The 12,917-nt window shown below is 36.2% G+C and overlaps 1 protein-coding gene across 3 annotated transcripts in view; it reads right to left on the bottom strand.

Annotated features, from left to right (window-relative positions):
• slc6a9 (solute carrier family 6 member 9) overlaps positions 1-12,917 on the bottom strand; it is a 51,029-nt gene that overhangs the window by 3,959 nt on the left and 34,153 nt on the right. For all 3 annotated transcript variants that reach the window (XM_079613265.1, XM_079613264.1, XM_079613266.1), the window contains 11 exons: positions 8,637-8,793; positions 7,579-7,710; positions 6,733-7,003; positions 5,582-5,714; positions 4,929-5,063; positions 4,737-4,840; positions 4,235-4,472; positions 3,144-3,278; positions 2,964-3,063; positions 2,767-2,867; positions 2,499-2,669 (listed from right to left, as the gene is read on the bottom strand). In XM_079613265.1, coding sequence (XP_079469391.1) covers positions 2,499-2,669; positions 2,767-2,867; positions 2,964-3,063; positions 3,144-3,278; positions 4,235-4,472; positions 4,737-4,840; positions 4,929-5,063; positions 5,582-5,714; positions 6,733-7,003; positions 7,579-7,710; positions 8,637-8,793 — 1,677 coding nt within the window. The remainder of the gene's footprint in view (positions 1-2,498; positions 2,670-2,766; positions 2,868-2,963; positions 3,064-3,143; positions 3,279-4,234; positions 4,473-4,736; positions 4,841-4,928; positions 5,064-5,581; positions 5,715-6,732; positions 7,004-7,578; positions 7,711-8,636; positions 8,794-12,917) is intronic.

Raw genomic sequence — 12,917 nt, 5'->3', positions numbered from 1 at the left:
GTTTTACGATCTCTTTATTGACGTTTTGAAGCGTCATCGTGTCAGTTGCGTAGACTGTCAGTGAAGGGACCAAAATCTCTCAGATTTCATTAACATATCTTCATTTGTGGTTCAGAGATGAATGAAAGTCTTAAGGGGTTGGAACGACATGAGGGTAAGTAATTGATGACAGAATTTTATTTTTTTGTGATGAAGTATGAACTAACCCTTTAAGGTATTTTCCACCAAAAACAAAATGTAGAAGTATTCAGAGAGAGGGCAGAAAAAATAATGAATAGGATGAACAAGGAGAAATAATCCAGTACTATACTGCCCTGCAAAGGCAAAAGACCTTAACTCGCTAGAGTGTGAAACTGAGAAAAATGACTTTAAAGTTTCTGTTTTGTCCAGACAAAAGTATTATAGGTAGGACTCCCAAAATTTCACAACTAGTTGCTATAATGAATAAATGTTTGTATGCAAAAAATCTTGAGCTCAAAATTGACCTGTGACCCTTGTTTGGCAGTTACTGTATTCTGCCTTTGTATCATGTGCCAAAAATAAGGAGTCGTGCAAAGGCAAAAGGCAGTAACTGACATATAATCAATATTTGCTTACTGTCCCCCATACATCCATTATAAGAACACCTAACCAAGGTCTAGTCATCATGGTATGTGTTTTAAATTATATAGAAGACCTTTGGTTGTTCTTATTTAGTGCTACAGTATGATGATCAGGATAGTGCGGCAACACTAACACAGTTAAACAGTATGACAGATAAGTTACTTTGCAGTACAGTATGAATAAATACAAGAAATATTTTTACAATAAATATAATTTAATTATAATTGAATACAAAGGTATATTTATTTAAATGCAAAATATAGAGTAATAATTAATTAAACATTAGACCAAGACTTTAGAGATTAGAGACTGCTCATTTTGAAATAGCAATAAACATGAAAAATCCTGAAAGATTGGTAGAAAGCTCAGTTTGTTTTCATACCAAGAGTTCAAAAAATAACACCAATTCAACTTTATAAAAAACAAAAAAAGTCTGATTTTTATATATATATATATATATATATATATATATATATATATATATATATATATATATATAATATGATGGATTCTTGTATGCTACATATATACATAAATGCTCTTTTTAATGCGTTTATTAGAGGTTGAATTCAAATCAAATACTGCCAAACCACCCATAATACTTCTGAATAGGATGTCTACTTCATAAATTTTATGACAATTATGGAAATACTTGGTTCAGACAGATCACTCAAAGCATATATGAAAATGGAGGCACCCTTATATGGTCAGAAAGGAAGCTTGGGTGTCCATATAGTGAAAGAGTTTGTTACTGCACCCAAATAAAATCTTACTGAAAGCTAATTTTTTGAGGAGATACAGCAGATGACGTGCATTGCTATGGATTACGGATCTTCCATGGATTATATCGGATTGCATGGAAAGGTAGGATGCCTGTGTATTTAATAATTGGTTTTCGGCGTCTGATGTGAGGCGAGTGTCAGCGTCAACGTTAGTGCTAGTTACGTGAACACAGATTCAATTTAGCTAGCTCCGGGCTGTCACTGACATTGACAGATCTGAACCATCGCCCTGAACGAAACTAACAACATTTATGACCAACTAATAGCTTGCATACTATATGGCTTGTTCACCTTGCTTTGTTGATTACATACTTGGAGCAGTTTGTCTGGCCAGCAAAGTGGTGGTATGTTGCTCTCGCAAGCTAACGTTAGTTGAATTAAGCAGATGCAATCGAAAATGTATCATGTTTATAATACATTTTTTGTCTTTATGTCTGCGTTTCAAGGCCATCTCCACCAACATTTTTTCACGAGAGTAATGGTCCATTACGTGTTACGTGGTTTGGTGATAATTAAAGAGCGGCACACTTTGACAGTATGACAAAACCAGAGTACAGTAACATCACAGCGGCACCGTAACATCTCTCTTGATGCCAGGCTAAACAAAGTCAGAACACCTTAACTCAACTTCAGCATGCTGGAACAAAGGCAAAGAGCCGTAACAACTGTTACGGCGTTCTGCTGTGGTTTCTCGTATGGTTTTGGAAGTTACGGTTGTCATAGACCTTTATTTTCTCGTTAAAACGATTAAATTGACTCACAATATTTATTCACATGATAAAGGAGGTCTCAAATACCACAAAAATGACACTAACTCATTTTTGACCAAACATGATGTTACGGCGTTTTGCCTTTGTAGGGCAGTATAGATGGGGCCATTCACTGGCTTCTCAGACATTTTTGAGAAGTTTTTGGCTAGTTATGTGATTATAACATATCCCATGTAAAAAAAAAAAAAAGAAAGAAAGAAAAAGAAATACTAAGAATTACTAAAAAGGTTTGCTGTCATTAGTCTACGGACTTCACTGGAGTCTACGTTGCAAGTAAACGTACATGATTTTAAACATATTTTTCTAAAGTATTATTACTTTCTTTGTGTAGAGCACTTCTCACCTCTGAAAATGTCGATCCCTCAGACACAGCAATCTTGAACAGAGCATAGACAGGTATACAGATGACTGAAGACAACGCCATGGCAAACCCAATGACCAATGACCAACCAGGGTACACATAGTCATTGTACATAATAGGCTTGTACTGTATCACAGTGAAAATCAGAATGAACTGTGAAGAGAGAGAGACAAAAAGGATTGGTTTGAATGATATAGTTGGAACAATAGCTGATTCAGACAAATTTGAATCAGAACAATCTCTTACTCACAGAAATAATTAAAGGAGACACAAATCTCCAGCAGACCCTGAAGAAGATTGGAGGAGGGAAGCCAAGCATCATCTCCACATCTTTAAAATAGTTCTTGTGACCTGGTTGGAAACACAACATGGAAATTAACACCTCAGTTTACATCCAGCAACTGTGACCTTTATATACAGCATGTAAAAGTGACTTAGAGGACTCACCATAGACATACATTATACAGATGCACATGATGCAAGAGATGACAACCAGAGAGAAACTGGCAGCGTAATTGTCCATAAGCAGCAACCAGTAAATCCCTGCCTACATCGCACACAGCACAACAATCAATCCATGGACAAAGGACATGTGTATGTGTTTGCTCAAATGTGTTTGTTACTCACCCGTGTGGTCAGCGGCACTCCCAGGAGGAAGCCCACTACAGCGATTCCGAGCGTGACGTAGGTCTTATTTCTGATAATCCAGTCAGTTCCAATCTCATCTACTATAGCTGTGACCAGAGTCTCCAGTAGACAGAACTACACCAACATTAAACAGAAAAAAAAGGAATTGTATATCACTTTATACACAAACTGCTAGTTAAACAAGATATTTCCTAAAAGAAATACCAGCAAAAATTTTTTTTAGGTAAAATTGTAAAAAAAAAGAAAAAAAAAGTGTATATATATACACATATAAAAGGAGAAAGGGAAAGAAATTTGTCATTTTGCGTCCATTCCTTTTTTAAAACAGAAATTAAATATGGAAGAAGTGGTTTCTTAACACTAATGAGACATGGCTCTCAAAAGTGCGGGAAAACATTCTTTCTGATTTAGCAAAATATAATTTTTTATAAATATGCAAAACTTAATAAACTAAAATCAGAAAAGCAGTCAATATTTAGTTTTGTGTGCATGAAATTTGCGTATGGTTTTAGTTTAAATGCTGGTATTTAACATATCACAACTGTACAAAATACAGCAACAATAGCACAAAAATACAACAACTGTTCCTTTTTTTTTATTTTTTTATCGACATGGTTTAAAAAAAAAGCACACAGACCTGATCTTTAAAATAAAGTTTGAAACAAGTCCTCTAAGTGGTTCAGGTTGAATTACACCACTGTTAAAATGTTTGGCATCAGTACGATTTTTTAAATGTTATAAATACTAGGTTAATCATTTTATTCAGCAAGGTCGCATTACATTAGATAAAAAAAAAAAGAAGACATTTCAAATCAATAATGTTCTTTTGAACTTTCTATTCATCAAAGAATCCCCCAGTGTGACAGTGAAGACTGGAGTAATATAAATGCAGCCTTGGCGAGTATAATATTTCTTTTCAAAAACATTAAAGCTTACAGATCCTAAACATTTCATCAATGGCGTAATTGCAGAAAACTGTGCAGAAGAAAAGAAAAATTAAAAAAGTGAAACATTTTGTGCTGTCTTGGAAGAACTGTAAAAAGACAAATGTTACAAAACAAGAGGAATACCTGAGTGCCCAGGCCCAATAAAATGAGCATGAAGAAGAAGAGCAGGGACCAGAGCGGTGATATGGGCAGAAGTGTTAGGGCCTCTGGGTAGGCCACGAATGCCAGGCCTGGACCATGATCGGCCACCTCTGACACATCCACCCCAAGATGATGAGCCATGAATCCCAGGATGGAGAAGATAACAAAGCCAGCGTACACACTGGTGCCACAATTTGTTATACTGATGATGATACTGTCTCTGTTTGAATACACAAATCATTAGATTATGTTTGCAATCATATATTCAGAACTGAAATTCTTGCATTCCTTTATTGCAGTTAACACCAGTTAAAAGTTTGTCTGTGCATTTATCTGTACAAGCCACATGGGGGAGCTACAGAGTAATGCATAGACACCAATCAAAACACAGAGTTCTTGGTCAATACTCTAAACTCAATACTTACAGGTGAAAAATGGTTTAAAATTACACATTAGCAGAAAAATAAAATGGATGAATTATTACCTGAAACAGTTATTGTGGAACTTGTTATATGATGCCATGGTAATAAGCCCACCCCAGGCGCAGCCAAGCGAATAGAAAATCTGAGAGGCAGCATCTCCCCATACCTACAGAACACAAAATCAACATGATTGTGAATGGCCTCAGCGATCACTTGCAGTTATGTAAAATGTTGCTGTTATGCAATGTACAGACCTTGGCATCTAGAATTTTTTGCCACTGAGGGGTCAAATAATATTTGATACCACTGACGGCTCCTTCAAGAGTGATTCCTCTAATGAAGAGAATGGTCAGCACCACATAAGGGAAGGTCGCTGTGAAATACACTACCTGAGAAAAGACATAACATTAAAACCCAGTGAGACAAACTGTATGGTAAGCAGTAGTTTTAGTATTATTTATATAAAATAGTCTTCTATAAAATAGATACATCTTCTATATTCATCATATATACATCATCATATATATTCTATGGATAGATTTATTTCCAGTCAACTTATTTTATTTCAGTTAGTTGCTTTTCTATTTTTTGTGCACGATTTCTAAGTTTTTAGTCTAATATTTTTTATTTTATTTATTTATGCTCCATTTCAATTAACAAAAACAATTTTAATGGAGTTTTAGTTAATGACAACTCTGATGGTAAGTATTTATATATATATATATATATATATATATATATATATATATATATATATAGCCTATATATAATTTTAGAGTAAAACTCTATAAGTTGTACACTAGATTCGTTTGTAAACTACAGTGACCTGCAGTGGATTCAAGCATTTTGCATTTTAACATCCATGAGAATCGATCCCATGACCTTGGCGATTGGATGTTCTACTCACTTTGCCAGATGACTTGACTCCTCGAATAAGACAGAGGAACACAACCACCCATGACACAGCCAGACATCCCAGGATAGGCAGACGCACCTCCCCAAAGTTCCCAATGCCATCAGAGATATTCAGTACATAGTTCCTGAAAGGGCAAAACCAGTAAAGGAGGGATGTAAGAGACTGCAGGATGCAAGACAAATAATTTTCAAATCATTCAGAAAAATATATTTTTTATTTTCAGAGCTTGACTTTAGATTAAAAGCATTGTGAGCACAGCCCCATAAAAAAATAACCTCAGCCACACAATGAATCAGTTTACAAAAGGCAAGAACAAGAATGTCTTTCATACCACAGGGACAACACAACCCAGAGAGCACAAACCATTTATAAAGATGTTGAACGGTCCACACACGTCTCATGGTCAAAGCCTTGCATTCTCTGACCGCTGGCAGTAAAGTGAAGCATTCATTCCCAACCACATACCACATACAATCACAATCACACTCTTGGAAAAACAAAACATTCTGTGCCTTTCTGTCCCATTGTCTTGTAATGTCATTCAACAAACACATCTGTCAAGTCCAATGCACATCATGACAAATTGCAAACATTTATTATTACGGTACCAGCTTTCAATTATTAACCTGTCATGCATTTTAAGTACAGATGAGTAATGGATTGACAACAAAAATATAAATACTGGGAATAAAAGACCCGGAGAGTTGAATATCAAGATAATTGTGTTTAAACAAATACAGAAATTAAGTAATTAAAAAAATATATTAGTACTAATTTATATAAAAATACATAAAAATGCATATAGACTTAAATAGACCTCTGCTATGAGGAAAATATTTTAATTTCTGTATTAAAATTCATCTCAGAATTTGTTGTAAAAATGTCAGGCTGATAAAACTCTGATAAAAACTTATAAAAGTCTTGATATCATAAAGAAAGTGTCATTAAAAGAAAATGTGTTCAATTAATGCCATGTTGTCCCTGCAACACAAGGTTAGATTAGGTTGGGAAATGTCATGTAATGGGACATCCCAAAACAAAAAACTACTTATATTAATTAAAAAAATATATACTTTTTTACTTTTAATTGTTATAAATAAAATACAGTATAGATGAATCAACATACGAAGGTTTGAATTTACCTCCAGTACTCTTCACTAGGACTGGTCCTCTTGGTGCGGTTGACTATCTCAGTCACCCCTGACACGACAGCAGACATATTGGCGAAGGTGGCATTAGCTCGTGGAGTTCCCACCACCCCAGAGCAGTCAGGGGTGTTCCAAGGGTTGTTACAGTACGTCCAGGGCAGCAGGTTTGTCATTGACATGAAGAAGTAATAAAATGCAATGCAAATCACCACATTGTAGTAGATTCCAATGTAGGTAGAGACCACCATCATTCCATAGCCCACACCTTGAAGAAGAGAGAACAACCACATGACAATAAATTCACTTTGCAGTTCAATAAAAGACATAACATATTGTTGCTACTTTGATATTAAAGCTAAATGAAAAAAGTAGTTCTGCAATTCCAAAATATAAACAGGATTTGCACAAAAAAAATAAAAAAATAAAACTAACTACTGTAATTTATGAGTTTAATAATGTATTAGTAAATGTTGAAATTAACATTAATAGATGCTTTATAAATATTTTTAATTGTCAGTTCATGTTAACTAATGTAGCAAACCAAGTCAAAACATTTGGTAACTTATGAGTATGATTCCTTTTGTTAGCATTAAAGGAAGAAATTATGTAAGCGAACCTGGCACATTTAGCATTCAAATGGCACATATTGCAAGCCACTCTGAAGTGGAGAAAATACATACACTCGTATGTTGAAAAATTAATTACTAATCTAACATGTCAGACAAGGCATGACATTACTTTAAAGTCAAACCAATACAGATAGATTCATCCATTATGTTCAATTGTCATGGAAATGCTTCAGAGTTGTTCTCACACCTCCTTTAATGACAACATGCTCACCTTTAAACATGGGGCTGACCTTCCAGACTCCCAGGCACCCGAGGGAGGTGAACTGCCCAAAGGAGAGCTCCAGGAAGAACAGAGGGATGCCACAAAACACCAGCATGATGAAGTATGGAAACATGAAGGCACCTGTGATGCATACACACCCACAGTTACATAAAACTCTGACACATCAATCTTCTCGCTGAAGACAGAAATCTAGGGTGTACTCACTTACAGAAAAATGACAGTTTAGAAATGACACAAAGAATAGCCAATGTATGATCCCATTATAGTGTTCCCTAATGCTGCTAATACAAATAAAGTGAGTAACACCTGAGGTTACATAACTAGTCTAATTTGATTGGACGAGCTGCATTCCAACAGTGCTGATATTTTGCATAACAGAAAAAGAATGTGGATACATTGTTTTGTGTGTTAAAGACAAGGGCAGATTATGGCCCGGGGCAATGGGGTTGATGCGCCAGGGGCCTCAAAAAGCCAAAAAGCAAGACACTTCTTCCGGATACTTACAGATGAACATTGCTTAAATAATGATATGCATATAATAAAAAAACACACTAAATGATCAAAAACACATACAAACAGTACACTTACTACACTTTACAGGACCACATTCTCTCTGTTTAAACAGGCTGGAGTTCAGTTACTTATCTAAATTATGGGCTAAATGAGGACATGGCCCCGATCAGAGGCAGCTCAAAGAATATGAGATCATGGGGCAGAGGTTTCCGGGCCAGGTCATCGGGGACCATCTGCTAGAGACCCTTGCTTACTCTAGCCTGGTCTATTTTAAGTAAGGAGTGTTATGAGACTTGATACCAAATGAGTACCCTTTTAGGGGAGCAATACATTTGGGAAAGGACTCAATGGCATGACTTAGAAAAACAAAACCCTAAATCCCACCAGTTTAACTACTTCAAATTAAATGTTTAACTTATTCTATTTTAGAAATCTGGCATGAAATTATAAAATGCTAACTCAACAGTGCGGGATAGGCACTAAGAGAAAGTCAATATAGACATTGGGCAAAGAAAAATAAATGAACTGGTCACCTCCTCCATTTCTGTAGCAAAGGTAAGGAAACCTCCAGACGTTTCCCAGCCCCACTGCGTAACCAACACTGGTGAGGACAAACTCAATCTGGTTGCCCCAGTTTCCCCTTCTGGAGTTTTCATCTTTCTTCACTGGCTCTCCTGGAACCGCTCCGTTCTGAAACACAGACACATGTACGAAGGAAATGAACACGATGTTGCTTGGTGGGATCCTTCTCGTAAGTCAGAGAGCATTGAAAGGGGACACATTTTGTTTACTTTAAGCACAGACAAAACAGAATATATGATAGTAAATGCATAATATGCCCATGAACTATGACATAGGCATATTTTAATCAATGTCAAGATTACTGATTAATATTTATGAACGTGTGTGAATGCTTAAATGCTTAAACACATAATCCCCCTTCATACCTGAGACTTGTGCAATAAACCCCTAACTTAAAGTACAAAGTGCAATAATACCCCCCCCCCCCCCCTCTATTACTATACCGCACTATTATTTCACTCTGCACTACCTTGCTGTTTATGTCCATTGTGACTATCTTTGTATTTTTATATAATTTTTCATTGTATAATTATGCTCGTCATGTTGTATCTGTCTTCGTCTGTTATACTGATTATTGTTTGGATATATTTATCTATTTTCATTTACATTGTATCTATGTTTTTCAATTGTCCATGTTATTTATGTACACTGTTTATTGTTATCCTGCTAATTCAGTTGAGCTGCTAAAAGTCTTTTGTTGTTCCTTTTACAATGACAAATAAAGATCTATAGATCTATCTATCTACCGTATCTATCTATCTACCGTATCTACCGTATCAATCTATCTACCGTATCTACCGTATCAATCTATCTACCGTATCTACCGTATCTATCTATCTATCATAATTTCTACTTCACTTGTTTGCTTAAAATGGTTCTGATTATTGCATTTTTACCAACATTAAAAATACAAGCATAAACACAAAAAGTTACAACATTATGTGTATTCCCTCAAATAATACAGTCATCCAAATTGCATGCATAATTATTATAAAATAAATTAAATTAACTAAAGCAGGGGTCCTTAAATAGCGGACCACGGTCCGGTTCCAGACCCCGGCTTGGTTCCATCTAAGCCGCGGGACATTATTGCAGCATTTTACCGTTTTTACAGTTTAAAGTGAGCAGTACGCACCAAAAGCGCTCAGGGTCATTTATAGTAATGGTCTTTCAGCACGAATACTCTGATATTTTTATAGCCAAACGCACTTCATTCAAGCCCTTTCCGCTTCATGCGAATTGCTTCTCTCTCCCGCTGAAGATGCTAAAGCGCCACAATAAGAGCTGCAGATGACGCAGTTATTTTAAGAACAGTAGCAGGAAAAACTTCGAGCAACAAAATAGATCCTTTGGCTAAATCACTGCAGAAAACGAGAATGCAGCACAGAATAATTTTTTTTCTGTCATACAGATGAGTCCGACCGTTTAACTAAACCAGGTTTGTGACAAGTAAACATGGCACTTTTAGATGTTTCCCCCCCATACACAGCATTATTAATCAGCAGGTTAAGAGCATTTCATAAAAAACAATATTAGAATTTGCGAAATTATTTAGAGATGGCAAGGAAAGACAACAAATTACTAATTAACTTTGTTTTCCGCTCTGATGAGAGTGTTTTTATTATTAGATTATGTACATAGTTTGTTTGTTTTTAGTAGTTTATTATTTTGAGCAAAAAGACAAATAAATAAAAATGAGGAAGAGGAAAACTTAAGAGGAAACTTAACTTTCTTAAGAGGAAAACCATGCACCCCCATTCAGTGTTTTCTCAGTCACAAGGCCTTCTATGTGACATGTATAGGTGTCTAAATCTGAAAATAATAATAGCCTGATAAAACCTCTGATTTTACCTTTTAATATTCATATCCAATTGGGCTCAACTGATGAAATATTTACTTTTTTTATAGAAAAATTCTCAGACACCACTGCTTTGGCTCTGAGGGCTCAAGATTCTGATCTTTGATGACTATTTTGACTGCTTGGGATTTTTTCTTTTACAAAATTACTACTGCCGCCCTGAAGGAAATGTATAACTATTCCAAAAAAGTATTGTCCAGACCTCCGCTGGGAAGGAAATATCCGGACCTCTTGGAACTTTAATTGAATACCCCTGAACTATAGCAAGTCAAAAAATGTTTTTAAAAAATGTGTCGCAAGAAGTTAATGTGGTCACGTGGTGAAGTGATACTGCACATGCTTCCAACTTAAGAAGTTCCAATGGTGAGTTTGAGTTTGGGTTGTCAATTCATTACCCCGGTCCCACTATTTCCTATTGCTCTCTACCATTTTTTCTCTACCACAATTTAAAATGTGTTAAAAGAAGATAACCACAAGAAAGCAATTGTCAAAACATTTTGTGAAAATTGCATGCAAGCACTGTTGTGGGCATGCTGGAGCGCACTTGATGTGAACTGAAATCACCGTCATGTGCTCAAGACAAACATTTGGTCTTGTCGGCCTGGTTTAAAGTTTACTCTCTCCATCTGTTCTCATCAGATGCTCTTCATGTTGACCTCTAAGGCAAGCTCACGATCTGATCCGAGCGAGCGCTCTGCCTGCACAGCGAGCACGCAGTGGGAGATGAACATTCAGCAGCTTATCCTCGCAATCTTCCCCACAGCTCTGGGGAGGAATCCAAACTGCACTAGATAATTCTAGTGAGCAATATTGCTTTACAAATGGATAGTTGACATTTAACATTAAGATACTGTAACTATAATTGATTTGTTGAAGTGTAAATGTGGTATCTCAATGAAAGTGTATAACAATGTGTAGCAATTAGAAAATAAATGTAAAAAATCTTTAGATGAAGTACCACCGACAGATGTGACATGTCAACTGCCTAAATATAAAAAGATTATGAGCTGCATGTATGAAGTGATTTTAAAGGCAGCAAAACACACACACACACACACACACACACACACACAATCTGTGATCCTGCGATCCTGCAGGGAGCATCGGCCCAAAATGACCAATAACCATTCATCCAAAATGAAATATTCCTCTAGTTAAGTATTAAACAATGCAACATCTCTATTTTTTTCTGTTGAACACAACCAAAATAGCCCTAGTGATGCTTTTTGAACAATTACAACTTTTATTCCTGAACCTGAAATTGGACTAACTGTACAAGGAGGAGCTGTTTTCAAACCCTTCACATGGGAGCGGAGCAAAAGACTCACGCAGGGGATTGTAGGATTGATAGCAAAACGGGGCAAGCGAATCAAAACATTGTGTGCATTTAAATCAGGTTTTTGACCATGGTTTTACAGCAAACACTGCCATAATGCCTTATATTTACAGAGACAGCCCAAAAATGGCAGACATCTAGAATTTTGAGTGGTATGAACAGGTTTTTTCCGCACCAGTGGACACATAGTTTAAGTCTGCTTTTAGACCTGAGACTGGATGAAGGGCCAGCAAATGGACACCTGTGTTGGGTTGTGCTGAGGGATCTCTGAGTCTGAACAACTGTTGCAGCACAGCTGAAGGCCCAGCGTAAGGAGGAGATCTAGAGAATAAACAAGTGGGATCCTTGAGGTCAGAACACCTGGAAGATGAACTGACCTTTAAATATCCACCTACCTAAAGTGCACGCTAGTTCAACAAAATGCTAGTCAATACTTCACTGTATCTATCCATCTATAAAATTACAGTCAAACATAACAAAAAATAACATTGGAATTATTGGAACTGTAGCTCTATACAACACACTGTTGATATTTTCCAAAACATGGCTCTTCTGCGCTCACACATGAGGTTATGTTGTGTTTACCTTCCGGCATATCAAAGTATTGTTTAGTTCAATCTTTATCCGCTGCACTTTGTGATCCCTGTCCCTGTGCTCTGTGGAATGCCCAGGTGTTTCAGCCGTTGCAGTTTGCTCCGAGGATCTGTCTTGCAGAGCACAGAGTGAAAGAGAGAAAGATCGTCCAGCTGGGCCCATCTGCCCTTTTACGTAAGACCAAGACACACTCATAAACACAAGGTCCATGGGGACCTGAGTCAAATGAGTGGTTTACCTTTTAGACTTTCTTTTTAAAAAATAAGAAGGAAAAAAACAGAGCAAGGAAAGAAAAGCGAGAAGCTAAAAGGGAAAGAAAAAAGAAAAGGAAAAGAAAATGAAAGAAAAGAAATGAACAAAAAATAAATAAAATAAAAAAGGATGAAATGAAATGAAATAGCAAATGAAGGAAAAAAGAAAAGAAAAAAATCAAAAAGAAAAAGA

This window comes from Phoxinus phoxinus (genome assembly GCF_949152265.1).
Source record: "Phoxinus phoxinus genome assembly, chromosome: 5".
Taxonomy (NCBI): Eukaryota; Metazoa; Chordata; class Actinopteri; order Cypriniformes; family Leuciscidae; genus Phoxinus; species Phoxinus phoxinus.
Note: the sequence above shows the minus strand (reverse complement) of the source record. Positions and strands in the feature narration are given on the sequence as shown.